The sequence below is a fragment of the Oncorhynchus mykiss genome, chromosome 6 (genome assembly GCF_013265735.2).
Source record: "Oncorhynchus mykiss isolate Arlee chromosome 6, USDA_OmykA_1.1, whole genome shotgun sequence".
In the NCBI taxonomy this organism is placed as follows: domain Eukaryota; kingdom Metazoa; phylum Chordata; class Actinopteri; order Salmoniformes; family Salmonidae; genus Oncorhynchus; species Oncorhynchus mykiss.
The window spans coordinates 36,528,512-36,547,564 of record NC_048570.1 but is presented as its reverse complement, the minus strand read 5'-3'; the positions used below and the strand labels follow the sequence as shown (position 1 = coordinate 36,547,564).

The following is a 19,053-nucleotide window of genomic DNA, read 5'->3' as shown; positions in this document are numbered from 1 at the left end:
TGTGTCAGATTTCAAAAAGGCTTTACGGTGAAGCATACCATGCAATTATCTGAGGACAGCGGCCCGTGTACAAAAGCATACAAACATTTACCAGCAAAGTAGAGGAGTCACTAACGTCAAAAATATTGAAAAAAATAAATCACTTACCTTTGATGATCTTCATATGGTTGCACTCACAAGACTCCCAGTTACACAGTAAATATTTGTTTTGTTTGATGAAGTCCCTCTAATCCAATGGCTCCAAGGCTGTCACAACAGGCAGAAGAATACATACTAAAAGTACCGATTAAAGTTTATCGAAACATGTCAAACGATGTTTCTAATTAATCCTCAGGTTGTTTGTCTTTTTATAATCAATATTTCAACCAGGCAATGCAGTTTTCAATAGAATGGAAAAATAATAACGGAGCACGCCAAATCAGGTCTGCAAAGTTCCTCTGATGGCTGTTTACTCTTAGTTTTTAAAAATAAAACCCTGAAACCATGTCTAAAGTCTGACATCTAGTGGAAGCCATAGAAACTGCAATCTGATTTTATAACCCATTGGATTCTCTGTATTCATTGAGTTGAAAAACAGCCACATGAAAATAATTCCACTTCTTGGATGGATTTTTCTCAGGTTTTCGCCTGCCATATCAGTTATGTTATACTCTTTTATTTGAACAGTTTTGGAATCTTTAGAATGTTTTCTATCCAAATCTACCAATTATATGCATATCCTAGCTTCTGGGCCTGAGTAACAGGCAGTTTACTTTGGGCACGCTTTTCATCCGGAGGTGAAAATACTGCCCCCTACCCTAGAGGTTAAAAACTTCCTTTGCACAATATAACACCCCCACAACCGCCATCTTCATAGTCAGCATCACACTCTGGTTTGGTGCCTAATCTTCACAAACCAGGCCGGAAAGTAGTGCAGCCTCAACCCAGCAAGCGTGCACATTTTCTGACTTATGAAATTGAGTTAGGAGTATGTATTGTAGAGATTGTTTGCACATTGGCAAGATGTTACCTGGATGTAAGAATAACATTTTGATCCCTAGTCAATGTATGCCATTGGAGATCTGTAGCATCTCACCCTTGTTGACTTTGTAGAACAATTCAGTTGAGTGCATTTGTGGCACAACTTGGGTGTGAGTGGGGGCCGGCTGACTTGGGTCTGTTGTCATCCACATTACCATGGATGTAGATGAGTTGTCACAGCGGTGTAGTACTACTGTTATTGATTACTGCGTTGTTGGGAAAGAGTTGGCAAGAAAGGCATTTCACTGTACTTGTGCACGTGACAATAACTTCTTGAAAGCTGCCTTCATCTTCTCTGCATCCTACAGCAGTAGAGATGGAGAGGGAAGAGATTACAATTTGCATGCTGTGCTGGGTGCCATGGTGATGGTAGGCATCGCCATTGCTCCTCCAGGGGCTTCTGCTGCCACTGTAGTGGTCTGTTTTCATTCTCAATCTGTCCCCTGGTGCAGTGGAAGAATTATTGTTCAGCCTCAGTAGCATGATTCTGGATAACTGGTTGTTCTGTAAAACATAAAAGGACATGTAGATGGGACAGTTTTCAGACTGGATCTGTCATTTTGAAATAAATCGTTCTGATTAAACACTGCATTTGCATACTATAACACCCCCACAACCTCCATCCTCATACTCCAGTGTTTTCCTCATACTCCAGTGTCTTCCATTAGCGCTGACTGCTGGCTAATCAGCAGGTTACCTTTTCCACTTCATATTAACTAGGCTACATTGCATTCGGAAAGTATTCAGAACTCTTGAGTTTTTCCACATTTTGTTACAGCTTTATTTTCAAATTGATGAGAAAAAAACAACTATTTATCAATCGACACACTACGCCATAATGACAAACAAAAACAGATTTGGAGACAACAACAAAAAAAGATCAAAAATATCAAAAGTAACAGTCAGTATCTGGTGTGGTCACCAGCTGCATTAAGTACTGCAGTGCATCTTCTCCTCATGGACTGCACCAGATTTGCCAGTTCTTGTTGTGAGATGTTACCCCACTCTTCCACCAAGGCACCTGCAAGTTCCCGGACATTTCTGGGGGGAATGGCCCTAGCCCTCACCCATGAGGGAGGAGGATGGATGTCTTCCCTGTAATGCACAGCGTTGAGATTATCTGCAATGACAACAAGCTCAGTCCAATGATGCTGTGAAACGCTGCCCCAGACCATGACGGACCCTCCACCTCCAAATCGATCCCGCTCCAGAGTAAAGGCCTCGGTGTAACGCTCATTCCTTCGACGATAAATGCGAATCCGACCATCACCCCTGGTGAGACAAAACCGCGACTCCTCAATGAAGAGCACTTTTTGCCAGTCCTGTCTGGTCCAGCGACGGAGGGTTTGTGCCCATAGGCAACATTGTTGCCGGTGATGTCTGGTGAGGACCTGTCTTACAACAGGCCTACAAGCCCTCAGTCCAGCCTCTCAGCCTGTTGCGGACAGTCTGAGCACTGATGAAGGGATCGTGCGTTCCTGGTGTAACTCGGGCAGTTGTTGTTGCCATCCTGTACCTGTCCCGCAGGTGTGATGTTCGGCTGTACCGATCCTGTACAGGTGTTGTTACATGTGGTCTGCCACTGCGAGAACAATCGGCTGTCCGTCCTGTCTCCCTGTAGCGCTGTCTTAGGCGTCTCACAGTACGGACATTGCAATTTATTGCCCTGGCCACATCTGCAGTCCTCATTCATGCCTCCTTGCAGCATGCCTAAGCACGTTCACGCAGATGAGCAGGGACCCTGGGCATCTTTCTTTTGGTGTTTTTCAGAGTCCGTAGAAAGGCCTCTTTAGTGTCCAAAATTTTCATAACTGTGACCTTAATTGCCTACCGTAAGTAGTAGAGGTCGACCGATTTAATCGGAATGGCCAATTTATATTGCAATCCATGAGGAGACTGCGTGGCAGGCTGACCACCTGTTACGCGAGTGCAGACAGCAAGGAGCCATGGTAAGTTGCTAGGTAGCATTAAACGTATCTTATAAAAAACAATCAATCTTAACTAGTGATTATGTTATCTATACATGGTTGACGATATTACCAGTTTAACTAGCTTGTCCTGCGTTGCATATAATCAATGCGGTGCCTGAAATTGTCACTTTTCTTGCGTTCAGTGTATGCAGAGTCAGGGTACATGCAGCAGTTTGGGTCGACTGACTCGTTGCGAACTGTGTTAAAATCAGTGTTCATTCAGTATTATTGTAATTGTCATTAGATGTCTAGATCTATCTAAATCGGCCGATTAATCAGCACCGGCTTTTTTTGGTCCTCCAATAATTGGTATCGGCGTTGAAAAATCATAATCCGTCAACCTCTAGTCTGTAAGGTGTTAGTGTCTTAATGACCGTTACACAGGTGCATGTCCATGAATGGTTCATTGAACAAGCAATGGAAACAGTGTTTAAACCCTTTACAATGAAGGTCTGTGAAGCTATTTGGATTTTTACAAATGATCTTTGAAAGACAGGGTCCTGAAAAGGGACGTTTTTTTTTTTTTTTGCTGAGTTTATCTATCTCACTCACTACTGGTCAAGATTTTTAGAACACATACTCATTCAAAGGTGTTTATTTTTTTTATTTATTTTTTTACTATTTTCTACATTGTAGAATAATAGTGAAGACATCAAAACAATGAAATAGCACATGGAATCATGTAGTTACCAAAGTGTTAAACAAATCAAAATATATTTGAGATTCTTAATGCTGGCGAGTTACTGCTGCCCTGATATCCACAACTTATTTCTGGCTGTATGTAATAACACAAACGTTCTGTGCTAATAATGTAAGAAATGACACACAAAAGCAAAATACTGTATAGCTGCTTAGGAGCTAGAAGCAGAGCTGCCATTTCTGTCTGTGCCATCTTACTTCATTATTCAATATTTTCACTGTGAATTTAGATGTAATCAAGGCATTCTAATGTACCAGAGGCCGGCTACTCTATGCAATTGTGGAAAACACTGATATTTAGCATAACACTCTGGTCCACAGCCAGTCTGGGGAGCAGAGGTTAAAGCATTACATAACCAGGTTACTATAACAGCATGTACAGGCCCATACTGTTCCTAAACTCTCATCCAGTCTGAGGAGCATACACCACTTACAACAGCCAGTTATTACCCAGAGGTTATTACATGACACAGCCAGTTATTACTGAAACCCTCACCTCCAGGGTGTTGGTGTCGAGCTGACACGCTTACTGCACCGCATCATGAGACGTCCCCTCTGTGGGTTCCTGCAGTGTTGGGCATTATGCCTTCACCCCCTAGAAAACGGCAGCAGAGCGAACCTGGGAGACAGTCAGGGAGGGGGTCTGGGGTTAGATATGACCACACCAAATGGGTGTAGTAGTATGTACATATTGAACCTAAGGAGTAGCTAATGGTGTATTCTGTTTGCAACATCACTGGTCTGCTTTGCCATTTGATTCATTGGTCCTTTTTGGTCAGATTGTTGTAGAAAAGAAAGTGATCTCAATGACTTATCCATTTTAAATAAAGGCAAAAAAAGGATCCCCTTCTGTGAAACATGAAGTAACTGTCACCCTGTCTGTAATTTTCTTCTTTGAAACACTTGACTAACATAAGTAGAATTAATTTATTCTGGGACCTCTTATATCCGTGCCTCAACATTTTATCTGCCTAAATCATATAGTTACATATAGAATTCCTGTTAATTGAATAGGATCTCTCTGGGCCTAGTCGTAAAGATTTGTCATTTCAATTTTTAACTTAGAACCACCCATCCCGGATCCGGTATATTTGTCATCAGCAACGCTGAATAACATAGCGCAACAGTCAAATAATATTACTAGAAAATATTAATATTCATGAAATCACAAGTGAAATATAGCGAAACACAGCTTAGCCTTTTGTTAATCACCCTGTCGTCTCAGATTTTGAAATTATGCTTTACAGCGAAAGCAATACAAGCGTTTCTAAGTTTATTGATAGTAAGCAAAACAATAAGTACACCTAGCATCGGGTAACTTGGTCACAAAAATCAGAAAAGCAATCAAATTAATAATTTACCTTTTGATCTTCGGATGTTTTCACTCACGAGACTCCCAGTTAGACAACAAATGTTCCTTTTGTGCCATAAAGATATATTTCTTATATCCAAATACCTTCCGTTAGTTTGGTGCGTTATGCCCAGAAATCCACCGGAAAGAGCGGTCACGACAAAGCAGACAAAAATTCAAAATTATATCCATAATGTACACAGAAACATGTGAAACGTTTTTTATAATCGATCCTCAAGGTTTTTTTCCCAAATATCTATTCGATAATACATCAACCGGGACAGTTGGCTTTTCACTAGGACCAGGAGTAACAATGGCCTCTCTTTTGCACACAAATCACTGAGAGCCCCCACCTGTCTACTTACGCAATGTGGTCATTCACGCTCATTCTTCAAAATAAAATCCTGAAACTATGTCTAAAGGCTGATGACACCTTAGGGAAGCCATAGAAAAAGGACTCTGATTGATATCCCTTTCAATGGGCAATAGGGATGCATAGGAACACAGGGGTTTCAAAATATCAGTTCTGTTATACCCACAGACAATATTTTTACAGTTTTGGAAACTTTAGAGTTTTCAATCCTAAACTGTCAATTATATGCATATTCTAGCATCTGGTCCTGAGAAATAGGCCGTTTACTTTGGGAACGTTATTTTTCCAAACATAAAAATAGTGCCCCCTAGCTTCAAGAGGTTGCTAATGCCTCTGACATGCGATAATGATACACAATGGTGTAGTAGCCTACAGTTTTCTTGACATTTTGTTTTAATTATTGTGACGGGCTCATGTTTTACTGGTACGGTGTACTCCACTATTTATTTTGCCGTACCGGCCCGCTTTACTTTCACCCCTGGAGAGAGAGATTAGTTTACCTGACTGTGTTGTGATGCAGCTGGTCCCAGATGAGAGGCCAGCTTAGGCTTCAGCTCCACCAGACACGGAGCCATAGTGCCAGACACATCCAACTGTGCCCCAAACACATGCTTGCTACCTTGGGGGAGAGGGAAGAGCCAGAGACTAGGGTTACTTAAACCTTCAATGGGGCATTCAAAGATATTTGGCTATTTTGGTACCATAGAATTAGAATGAATAGAACAGACATTACATTTCAAAGCCGATGTCTGGTGAGGGCTCTTGGGACTCGTATTTTGCTATTATTGTTGAGAGAGAAATGCCAGCAGCCATTGCAGCCTCGTTTGTTTGTACCACTGCAGGAGTCTCTGAGTCGGGTACTGTTATAACACCTACTGTACCTAGAACTGAGGGGGTCACTTTTTTTTATATAGGTGTTAAGTGTGTTTTGCTAAACCACCTGTGCAACTACTTGTTGAACACAATTGTTTTCATAAACCTTTCTGTAGACATTCCTTATCATTTCACTGTATTCCCTTCCCTGCTGTTTGTAAACCTATCTGAGGATGGCATGCTTTTAGACAGGGGACATGCAGGGGAACTTTGATCGGGCTCCAGACAGTGTCATCTCAAGCAGCCTGCCTCTCTGGCTTGTCAGGCTGGTGGGCAACCAGGGGCTGGAGCGGAGGCAAGAGAGCAGGGTTAGCCTCATCTTCACCCCACCTACTTTGTTCTAAGTATTGAAAATTAAACAAAACTGTAAATGCTAGATAACCTTGGCACTGGTTGGTTTCAAATACTACTAGTGTTAAAACTACTCTTCACAAAATAGTCATTAAATGCAGTCATTTAAGAACAACCTCTTATATCCATCTTGCTAGCTACTAGTTCCTCTGTTGTTGCTAAGGGGATGTTTATGGTAGGGCAATAAGCAGAAAAAGCAGCGATGTCAGAAAGCCGGTATTTCTAAAATTGTGTAAGTCTGGCTCGAGAGACTTGGCTTCAATCACATTCTTGCTGTTTGCGGTCATATCTGATTGCAGCTATGTAGCTTTGATAGGCTGTGTTAGAAACACACACGCTTTTTATAAAAGAGCCCTATTTAATTAAAAATACCATTAGGGCTAGTTGTGCTACAGGCTATTTGGAGAACTTGTAGTATATTTAACTAGACAAACACCACATTCCCACTTAAATCTTTGATAGCATATATTTGTATTCTTTACCATCTCTATTGCAATTAACACTGTAGTGTGTGTGTGGTGTGAGTTTGCATTTTTTTTGTATTGCTTTTACAGCAAGTTGTGAAAAAGACATGTTTTAGGGGCCAACCTTCAGTGTTTTTTTTTTTTTATCCACCAGAAAAGGGAGACTTCCTGGCTCTAGATCTGGGTGGGACCAACTTTCGGGTCCTGCTGGTGAAAGTGTCTGACAATGGGAAGCAGAAGGTGGAGATGGAGAACCAGATCTATGCTATTCCTGAGGAGCTGATGAGGGGCAGCGGCTCAGAGGTGAGTGGGGGGGAGTGGAGTGGACCATGTCCCTGGCCCCCAAAAAATTATAGATTGGCCAACATTGTTAACCTTTCTGATCTCCCCATCCCGGATCCGGGATCGTGAATACAGACTCAAGCTCATTACCATAACGCAACGTTAACTATTCATGAAAATCGCAAATGAAATGAAATTAATATGCTAGCTCTCAAGCTTAGCCTTTTGTTAACAACACTGTCATCTCAGATTTTCAAAATATGCTTCTCAACCATTGCAAAACAAGCATTTGTGTAACAGTATTGATGGCTAACGTAGCATTTAGCGTAGCATTTAGCATTAGCATTCAGCTGGCAACATTTACACAAAAAAACAGAAAAGCATTCAAATAAAATAATTTACCTTTGAAGAACTTCAGATGTTTTCAATGAGGAGACTCTCAGATAGCAAATGTTCAGTTTTCCCTGAAAGATTATTTGTTTAGGACAAATCGCTCCGTTTTCTGTGTCACGTTTAGCTATGAAAAAACCCCTGTATCCAGGATTGTGTAAATCTATCAGCAAGCTCATTAGCATAACACAACGTTAACTATTCATGAAAATCGCAAATGAAATGAAATAAATATGCCATCTCTCAAGCTTAGCCTTTTGTAAACAACACTGTCATCTCAGATTTTCAAAATATGCTTCTCAACCATAGGAAAACAATCATTTGTGTAAAAGTAGCTAGCTAGCGTAGCATTTAGCGTTAGCATTTAGCGTTAGCATTAGCGTTAGCATCCAGCACGCAACATTTCAACACAAACATAAAAGCCTTCAAATAAAATCATTTACCTTTGAAGAACTTCAGATGTTTTCAATGAGGAGACTCTCAGTTAGATAGCAGATGCTCAGTTTTTCCAAAAAGATTCTTTGTGTATTAGAAATAGCTCCGTTTTGTACATCACATTTGGCTACCAAAAAAAAACGAAAATTCAGTCCTCAAAACGCTAACTTTTTTCCAAATTAACTCCATAATATCGACTGAAAACATGGCAAACGTTGTTTAGAATCAATCCTCAAGGTGTTTTTCACATATCTCTTCGATGATATATCGTTCGTGGAAGTGTGCTTTCTCTCCTGAATCCCAGGAGAAAATGCCCGCACCTGAAGATTACGCACAAATTTAGACAAAGGACACCGGGCGGACCCCTGGAAAATGTAGTCTCTTATGGCCAATCTTCCAATGATATGCCTACAAATACGTCACAATGCTGCCAAAATCTTGGGGAAACGGCAGAAGGTCTAAGCTTATTCCTGTCGCATTCACAGCCATATAAGGAGACATCAGAAAACAGAGCTTAAGAAATTCTGCTCATTTCCTGTTTGATGTATCATCTTGGTTTCGCCTGTAGAATGAGTTCTGGGGCACTTACAGACAAAATCTTTGCAGATACTGAAACTTCAGAGTGCTTTCTTTCCAAAACTGTCAAGAATATGCATAGTCGAGCATCTTTTCGTGACAAAATACCGCGCTTAAAACGGGAACGTTTTTTATCCAAAAATGAAATAGCGCCCCTAGAGATGCAACTGGTTAATGAATTTTTTTCCATTCCATGTTTTAAATAAAATCAACTACAGTACCAGTCAAAAGCTTGGACACCTCTCCTCATTCATTTTTATACAAAAGATAGCCCTATTTGGTAAAAGACCTAAGTCTATATTATGGCAAGAACAGTTCAAAGAAGCGAAAAGAAATGCAAGTCTATCATTACTTTAAGACATGACCCAATTGAGATGGTTTGGGATGAGTTGGACTGCAGAGTGAAGGAAAAGCAGCAATAAGCGCTCAGTATATGTGCAAACTCCTTCAAGACTGTTGGAAAATAATTCCAGGTGAAGCTGGTTGAGAATGCAAGCGTCCTCATTCAACATTGACTGGAGTGTTTCAAATAAAAGACAATACATTGACAAAACTGATAAACTTGTTTACCAGACATCTTCTCTACCAGAAAATACATGATCTAAGACAATTGATAGTTGGTATTCAACATTCATTAAAGTAGGCCTTAATTTACTTTTGAAGAACTACTAAAATAGTGATTTTTGTCAGAGCATAGACAGCAGCTCTATAGAGATGAGTTGACTTGGAATGAAATGTCATCAAATAAAACAAATGTAATAAACACAATGGAATATGTTATTCAAATAATGTGAATAATAGTTGTGATAAGCAGTAATGGGCAGTCACTACCATCATGGGACTTTTTAATACTTGTTTAATTCTGTGTTACCCACATAATGCATAGTGCATTTCATGTTTTACACACAAAAAAAAGCATCAATATCGTGATCATTTTTAAATAATCGAACCAAAACTGAACCGACCTCAAAAAGCACTAATCGCTCACCACTACTAGGGATGTATGCATGCAGGGTTGTGTTCAGTAGGCACAGAATTGAGAACTGAAAATAAAACAAATGTTTTGATATTCGACAAGCACGACCTCCTCCGTTTCAAACCGTTTTCTCCTGTTTCGTGCCTGTTTTGATGTTCTTAAGGTTGTCAGATTTATCTCAGGGGTGTTCAATAAGGGTTGTGGTTGGTAAGGGCTATAAAGTAATATTTGTAATATTTTACCGTAACATTATCATTTTGCTATTATACAAAATAAATGGGGTTGGAAAAATAACTAATCCAATGAGCTGAAGGGTTTTCTAGCACATTGACCAGTTTGCTGCTTTATGTTAAAACAGAACACCCCTCTGTTTCTCCCTAAGCTCTTCGACCACATTGCTGAGTGTCTAGCTAACTTCCTGGAGAAGCTGGGAATAAAGAATCAGAAGCTTCCTCTGGGCTTTACCTTCTCCTTCCCCTGCCAGCAAACCAAACTGGATGAGGTGAGGAATAAGAAGGGTGACCATTTTTTGAAGACCGCATTGGAAAGTTAAAGGGAAAAAAGTCACTGATTTTCAGAATGCTCCAGAAGTTTTCATTACCTGTGTGTGTGGCCGTTTGTGTGCGTCTACATGCAGAGTATTCTGGTGTCCTGGACCAAGGGCTTCAAGTCACACGGGGTGGAAGGGAGAGACGTGGTCAGCCTTCTGAGGAAAGCCATCAAAAAGAGAGGGGTGAGTCAGTAGAAAGTTCATAGGCCAAGGTTATGCACTGAGTAGCCATTGCAGTAGCAGATCAAATCATTTCTGGACTTCTAGGAGCTTTCTAGATATTGTGTGCTACACATCATTTGACCCACTAAGGTTAAGCGGAAAGTGTAGCATGAAGTCGTCAGACCAGCACTATTATGGCTAACTTAAACAGTGTTTGTTCAAGTTTAGAAAGATGCCATCGTACTCAACCCACTTGGGGGTTTAGAAGTTATTCATTGGTGCCTAAAACCGGTCCCAATAAGAGATGCACCCACACAAATTATTTTTATAACACAATAGGCAAATAACCCAAGTTTCTTCTGTGTGATTTTAAAAACAATTCTATATTTATATTTAATAACAACAGGCAGGGGAACCACATTACACACAGAATGTGAGTTTGTCTGTTCCCATGCTTGCTGTTTTCACAAAGAAAATCCATAAATGTTTTTACCCATTTTTGTATGCGACCATTAAACTTAACTCTTCATATTGAACTTTACAGTAGTTCTCCTGAGGGTGTATTCAAAACAAGTAGTTGTAGCCCACTTTTTTGCTTTATTGATGTCATCTGTTTTGTGTGCCTCACAATAAACCACAGTGGGAGCATACAATACAAGAGTTACACAACACTCATTCCTTTAGAATGTTTTCTTTGGATGTGCATATCTTTTCTTTTTTTCCTTGTGTACAAAAGTCTGAATTTGTGACAAAAGCTGTTGTTCAGAGCCAGTCTGCTTAGTCATACATGAAGGGGCATAAATGGGCTGGGGAATTATGGGGCGGCGGGGGGGGGGGTGTACATTTACAGTAACATTTTGGAAATGTACATTTTCATGAAAAATTATGGGAATGCACCTGGAGTGTATAGAGAGCTGTTTGAGGCCCTAGAGATGCAGAGTGTGCTATTTGTCAGCCAAGCTATTCAGTATACATTTCTGTTTATTTGTTGTTTGTCTGATGATGAACCAGTCACTTGCTTATTTTACCTTTATTTAACTAGGCAAGTAAGTTAAGAACAAATTCTTATTTTCAATGACGGCCTAGGAACAGTGGGTTAACTTCCTGTTCAGGGGCAGAACGACAGATTTGTACCTTGTCAGCTCGGGGGTTTGAACTTGCAACCTTCCGGTTACTTAGTCTACACTATGCTTGGCGGGGAAAATAGGGTTGGAGTGTTCTTGTGCTTTGCTCTTGTCCTGACCGCTGCCCTGATCTATAATGGAATTACTGTGTTTTCGTCCTTCCAAGGAAAGCACCAAATTATATTTGAATAGGTCATCATTATATTGTGTACTGTCAGTCATGGATTTCGAAACTAACACAAGTTGATTTCTTAAGCAATATTTGCTGAAACACAGCTGCTTTCCCAGCATGTAGCAGAAGGACCAGCTCTGTCAGAGACCTCTGGGTTGAACTAGCTAGCTGCTCACTCTCAAATGCAACCCAGAGGTTCACATTGTGTTGTTTTGACAACATGTTGTGTCACCGTTTTCATTTAGATTTCAGTGTCAATTCAGGGCAGAGGCTAGTTTCCCCTGCTCTGCAAGGGCTATGGAACATTAATGCTGCTTTGTGACGATGTTGTTGGGATTAGAGAGTTGCTGGACAGGGTCCGGACCTATTCTGTTGCACTTGTAACTTTTCTTCATTAATGTATGAAGTGAAACTCTTGAGAGATGCCTTTTTGTTAACTAAATCAAGTGTTAAATGAGGTGAAAAGGAGACTAGGAAGCCCCCCCAAAATATAAAACAGATTATATTGGCTGCTTATAACATCGGAGTAGGACTGCTGATTTTTTTTTTAGGATCAGTTTAGCCTTTTAGGTCATAATGAATAAGATTACATGGACAGAAGGGACCTGACCCTAGAGCAGCACTACTACTTTGAGACGCTTTCTGAATACGGGCCCTGATCACACCCTGCATCTTGACTTGTTTCTCATAGGAGTTGCATCATGTGTAATGGTTTCAGTCACGGCATGCTGGCCAAGGGAGTCACTTGTTAATTACGCCATGTTTCTATCTTTCCTAAGGACTTTGACATTGACATTGTGGCTGTAATCAACGACACTGTGGGCACAATGATGACTTGTGGATACGACGACCATCACTGTGAAATAGGCCTCATTGTCGGTGAGTCCCTCTCCATCCTAACCTATATGGGGATTAGTTGGATTTTCTGTGATTTGTGTAATCCAACACAATGCTCTCGATCTAAGTGTTTTGAGCGAGGTACTGAGCACTCCATCATGAATGCAATCCATACACAATCAATAGGACTGACTTCCAATGTTCTGGCTCCCTATTTCCTCACCATAGAATTACATACAGAACACATAATTATTATAGGATCTCTTGGTGCTCACTTTCACAATGTTTTGATGTTTATGAAAATGTATTTGCTGAGAGGCCTCCATTGTGTGAATACAGTCCATACATGCACTCTCCTCCATATGTATTTGGATAGTGAAGCACTTTGGAGGGGGGAGGCTCTATTTCAGAATTTTGTATTTCAGATCAAATATTTCATATGAGGCAACAGTACATAAAATAATGTGGGATGAATTATCTTGGCAAAGGAGAAATGCTCACTAACAGGGATGTAAACCCTTTTATTTGAGGGTATTTTCATACATATGTTTTACTGTTTAGAAATGAAATTCCTCTGTAGCTGTTTGTAGCACATGACTCTTGCAATGTCAGGATAGTGGTTTTGATTCCTGGGACCCCCCCCCCCCCCCCTCCCCCCAAATACGTAAAGAATGTATGCACGCATGACTGTAAGTCGCTTCTGCGAAAAGGCTATTATATTATTTATATCAGTCAGCCTTTGGTCATTAATATGGTCGAATCCGGAAACTATCATCTCAAAAACAAAACTTTATTCTTTCAGTGAAATACGGAACCGTTCTGTATTTTATCTAACGGGTGGCATCCATAAGTCTAAATATTCCTGTTACATTGCACAACCTTCAATGTTTTGTCATAATTACTTAATGTTGGCAAATTAGTTCGCAATGAGCCAGCCGGCCCAAACTGTTGCATATACCCTGACTGTGCGTGCAATGAACGCAAGAGAAGTGACACAATTTCACCTGGTTAATATTGCCTGCTAACCTGGATTTCTTTTAGCTAAATATGCAGGTTTAAAAATATATACTTCTGTGTATTGATTTTAAGAAAGGCGTTGATGTTTATGGTTAGGTACACGTTGGCGCAACGACAGTCCTTTTTCGCGAATGCGCACCACATCGATTATATGCAACGCAGGACACGCTAGATAAACTAGTAATATCATCAACCATGTGTAGTTAAAACTAGTGATTATGATTGATTGTTTTTTATAAGATAAGTTTAATGCTAGCTAGCAACTTACCTTGGCTTCTTACTGCATTCGTGTAACAGGCAGGCAGGCTCCTTGTGAGGCTGGTGGTTAGAGCGTTGGACTAGTTAACCGTAAGGTTGCAAGATTGAATCCCTCAGCTGACAAGGTGAAAATCTGTCGTTCTGCCCCTGAACAAGGCAGTTAACCCATCGTTCCTAGGCCGTCATTGAAAATAAGAATGTGTTCTTAACTTCTTATGGTATAGGGGACGCTTGCGTCCCACTTGGAAAAAAACCCAGGGAAAATGCAGCGCGGCAAATTCAAATAATGATTTAAAATCAAACATTCATTAAATCACACATGTAAGATACTCAATTAAAGCTACACTCGTTGTGAATCCAGCCAACATGTCAGATTTTAAAAAGGTTTTCGGCGAAAGCATTAAGAAGCTATTATCTGTTGATAGCACAATGTCAATAAACAGGGTAGCATATTTCAAACCTGCAGGCGCTACACAAAACGCTGAAATAAAATATAAAACATGCATTACCTTTGACGAGCTTCTTTTGTTGGCACTCCAATATGTCCCATAAACATCACAATTGGTCCTTTTTTTTAGTACCTAGTTGGCCCTACTTCTTCATTGCACAAAGGAATAACCTCAACCAAATTCCAAAGACTGGTGACATCCAGTGGAAGCGGTAGGAACTGAAAACAAGTTCCTAAGAAATATAATTTGCCAATGAGAACTCACTGAACAGACAGAAACCTAAAACAAAAAGAACGGTCAGTCCTCGGGGTTTTGCCTGCTACATATGTTCTGTTATACTCACAGACATGATTCAAACAGTTTTAGAAACTACAGAGTGTTTTCTATCCAAATCTACTAATAATATGCATATCTTATATTCTTGGCATGAGTAGCAGGAAGTTGAAATTGGGCATGCTATTTATCCAAAAGTGAAAATGCTGCCCCCTATACCTTAAGAAGTTAACTAACTTGCCTAGTTAAATAAAGGTGTTTAAAAATAAATAAATACAAAATCGACGTCCAAAAATACTGATTTCCGATTGTTATGAAATCCTGAAATCAGCCCTAATTAATTGGTCGACCTCTACTACATAAAGCTTGTGACTCTTCAAACTCGTTGGAAGCATTTGCAGTTTGATTTTGTTGTGTTTTGTGTTTTTCCCAATAGTAACTGAATGGCGACTGGAGTAATTGTCTGACTTTCTAAATGAGTAGATACGATGTTTCTGAACACGTCTAAATTAATCCTGATAATGCCAGGATTAGGAAAATCATGAATAATGATGAGTAAGGAGGGTGAGAGGCTACAATAAAACATGCTAAACTCTTACCATTACACATAACAGGGGAGGTTAGCATTTTGGGGGGGTATGATCATGATAGCATCCATATGAATGTAGAAGTGTTCAGAAACATCTTCTATTCTTACAATAAAAGTGACTCCAAAATGACACAATTCATTATTGACTTTCCTATTGGACAAAACATCTGAAACACAACCAAAACAAACAGCAAAAGCAATGAGTTTGTAGTCTCATAAGCTTGATGTTGTCATTGCATGCTAGGAATATGGGACCAAATATTAAACTTTTGACTACATTAATACACTAAAGTGACTTCTTCACATGGGGGATTAGATAAAGTGCTATCATGTCTAAACAGTAAAGCAGTAAACCATAAACTTGTCACTGTATCGCTGTGCATTATAAGTGTCATCGATAAATGCAATTTTGTTAATTGTCCATAGCTTAACCCTGCCCATACCATGACCCCACCACCAACACAACGATGACATCCGCAAACCGCTCGCCCACCACATACACGTGGTCTGTGGTTGAGGCCGGTTGTATATACCGCCAAATTCTCTAAAATGTTTTACACAGCTTCTGGTAGAGAAATTAACATTATCTCTGGTAACCGCTCTGATGGAAATTCCTGCAGTCAGCATGCCAATTGCACGCGCCCTCAAAACATCTGTGGCATTGTGTTGCGTGGCAAAAATACACATTTTAGAGTGACCTTTCATTGTCCCAAGCACAAGGTGCGGCTTTAATGATTATGCTGTTTAATCAGCTTCTTGATATGCCTCACCTGTCAGGTGGATGGTCAGGTGTATGAAAATACCCTCACATAAAAGCTGACATTCTGTACTTTCGCCTCATATGAAACAAAATGTCTACTGTTCAAATACATATGGAGGGGAGGCAAATCAGTATGTAAATAATACACCTACTGTGGGTTTATTGCGACATATTCAATTGTGCTTTTGGTGTAAGAAAGGCTTAGCATTGAAACCCCTGTACAAGCCTAAACCTGAATTAGATTTTGAAGCGTCATTGTTGATGAGTCAATATCCACATATCTGCTCCAGAGGTTGATTTTCTTTGTCATCAGATTAGTCAGTCCTTATGTCCCTGTTGCCAACAGTATGTCCTTTTTGTCTGTCGCTGCCCCCCTAGGTACCGGCACTAACGCCTGCTACATGGAGGAGATGCGTCACCTGGAGCTGGTGGAGGGGGACGAGGGGAGGATGTGTGTCAACATGGAGTGGGGGGCATTCGGTGACGACGGCGCTCTGGATGACCTCCGTACAGACTTCGACCGGGAGATCGACGCCGGCTCCCTCAACCCCGGGAAACAGCTGTGAGTGAGAGGGCAGACGCATGGCCCGCTCTCTACTTCTACTATACTGTATATTACGCTAGTCTTCTTTGTCTATTGCCCAAGGCCACCTGGAAAAGATATCAACCTCCAGCTGCCATGTAGATCTGGCTTGTTGTGGAAACTGTCATTTTAACCTTGTTAACCTGTCTAGGAACTGTGTTCCGCCCGTTCCGCTAGTGGAACCCCTCGCCAACAGCCAATGAAATTGCAGGGCGCCAAATTCAATCATCAGAAATCTCATAATTCAATTTTCTCAAACATACAAGTATTAGACACCATTTTAAATATACCATTCTCGTTAATCCAACCACAGTGTCTGATTTCAAAAAAGCTTTTCGGCAAAAGCAGAACATATCATGTTAGGTCAGCAACTAGTCACAGAAAGCATACAGCGATTTTCCAACCAAAGAGAAGAGTCACAAAAAGCAGAAATAGAGATAAAATTAATCACTAACCTTTTGATATTCTTCATCAGATGACACTCCTGGGACAACATGTTACGCAATACATGTATGTTGTGTTCGCTCAAGTTCATATTTATATCCAAAAACCTCTGTTTACATTTGGCTTTGCCTCCAAAACATCCCATGAATTTGCACAGAGCCACATCAATTTACAAAAATACTCATAATAAACATTGATAAACGATACAAGTGTTATTCACAGAATTAAAGATATACTTCTCCTTCATGCAACCGCTGTGTCAGATTTCAAAAAAACTTTACGGAAAAAGCAAACCATGCAATAATCTGAGTACAGCACTCAGAGACCAACACAACCCAAAAAGATATCCTCCATGTTGGAGTCAACAGAAGTCAGAAATAGCGTTATAAATATTCACATACTTTTGATCTTCATCAGAATGCACTCTCAGGAAACCCAGTTCCACAATAAATGTTTGATTTGTTCCATAAAGTCCATTTATGTCCAAATAACTCCTTTTAATTTGCGCGTTCAGTACACAAGCTAAACTCACGACGCGCGGGCAGGTCCAGGCAAAAGTTCAGACAAAAAGTAATATTACAGTTCGTAGAAACATGTCAAACGATGTATAGAATCAATCTTTAGGATGTTTTTATCATAAATCTTCAATAATGTTCCAACCGGGCAATTCCTTTGTCTGTAGAAAAGCAATGGACACCGAGGAAACATTCACATGAACACGTGGTAACTTTCACATGAACGCGCATCACGCGCTCGTGGCTCTCTGCCAGACCTCTGACTCATTCCCCCCTCCTTTACAGTAGAAGCATCAAACAAGGTTCTAAAGACTGTTGACATCTAGTGGAAGCCTTAGGAAGTGCAACATGACCAATATCCCACTGTATCTTCAATAGGGAATGAGCTGGAAAAACGACCAACCTCAGATTGCCCACTTCCTGGTTGGATTTTTCTCTCATGGTTTTCGCCTGCCATATGAGTTCTGTTTTACTCAGACATCATTCAAACAGTTTTAGAAACTTCAGAGTGTTTTCTATCAAAATCTACTAATAATATGCATATATTAGCAACTGGGACTGAGTAGCAGGCAGTTTACTCTGGAAACGCTTTTCATCCAAACGTGAAAACGCTGCCCCCTAGCCCAAACAGGTTAACTCTTTGGACCCTGGTATAAAAAAGTTGACCGGAGGACACTGTTCAGAAATTATTTCAAAACCCACTCTCCCACTCTTTGCCCTGCATCCACTCCGGATGCACACCACACACCCTTTCCTGTGCCCTCTCATAATTTTGTCCTGCTTTCAAATTATGAGTTACAAATCGGTCCACACCCCCTGGTGCCACACTCTTGGCTCTTCGCTTCCTGCCACTGTATCCATCACAAAGCCAATGTGCAATTTGCATTTTGAATGCCTTCAGGGACAGGTGCCTGCGGTTTCTGGGAAGGGGTCTTTGCAGGGTCCCCACACAATGTAAGCATTAATAATAGCAATTTTGAGCATCCATCAACACATACTTCCACAATTTTCCTGCCTGTCCATCCAACATTCTAGTAGCTCCTGAGCTGGTTGATGTTTTATTTTTTTATTTCACCCTTTTATTTAACCAGGTAGGCCATTGGAGAACAAGTTCTTATTTACAACTACGACCTGGCCAAGATGAAGGAAAGCAGTGCGACACAAACATCAGTTACACATGGGATAAACAAATGTACAGTCAATAACACAATAGAAAAATATATATACAGTGTGTGCAAATGTAGTAAGATTAGGGAGGTAAAGGCAATAAATAGGCCATAGTGGTGAAACAATTACAATCTAGGAATTACACACTGGAGTGATAGATGTGCAGAAGATGAATGTGCAAGTAGAGATACTGGGGTGCAAAGGAGCAACAAAAAAAATAACAATATGGTGATGAGGTATTTGGATGGGCTGTTTACAGGCGCAATGATCGGTAAGCTGCTCTGACAGCTGATGCTTAAAGTTAGAGAGGAAGATATGACTCCAGCTTCAGTGATTAAAATAACAAAAATAATTGGCAGCAGAAAACTGGAAGGGAAGGTGGCCAATGGAGGA

At 40.5% G+C, this 19,053-nt stretch overlaps 1 protein-coding gene across 1 annotated transcript in view; it reads left to right on the top strand.

Annotated features, from left to right (window-relative positions):
* The window catches only part of hk2 (hexokinase 2), a 61,301-nt gene that overhangs the window by 21,579 nt on the left and 20,669 nt on the right, over positions 1-19,053 (top strand). Inside the window, exons 3-7 of the mRNA XM_021606334.2 lie at positions 7,256-7,404; positions 10,143-10,262; positions 10,398-10,493; positions 12,548-12,647; positions 16,330-16,513. Coding sequence (XP_021462009.1) covers positions 7,256-7,404; positions 10,143-10,262; positions 10,398-10,493; positions 12,548-12,647; positions 16,330-16,513 — 649 coding nt within the window. The remainder of the gene's footprint in view (positions 1-7,255; positions 7,405-10,142; positions 10,263-10,397; positions 10,494-12,547; positions 12,648-16,329; positions 16,514-19,053) is intronic.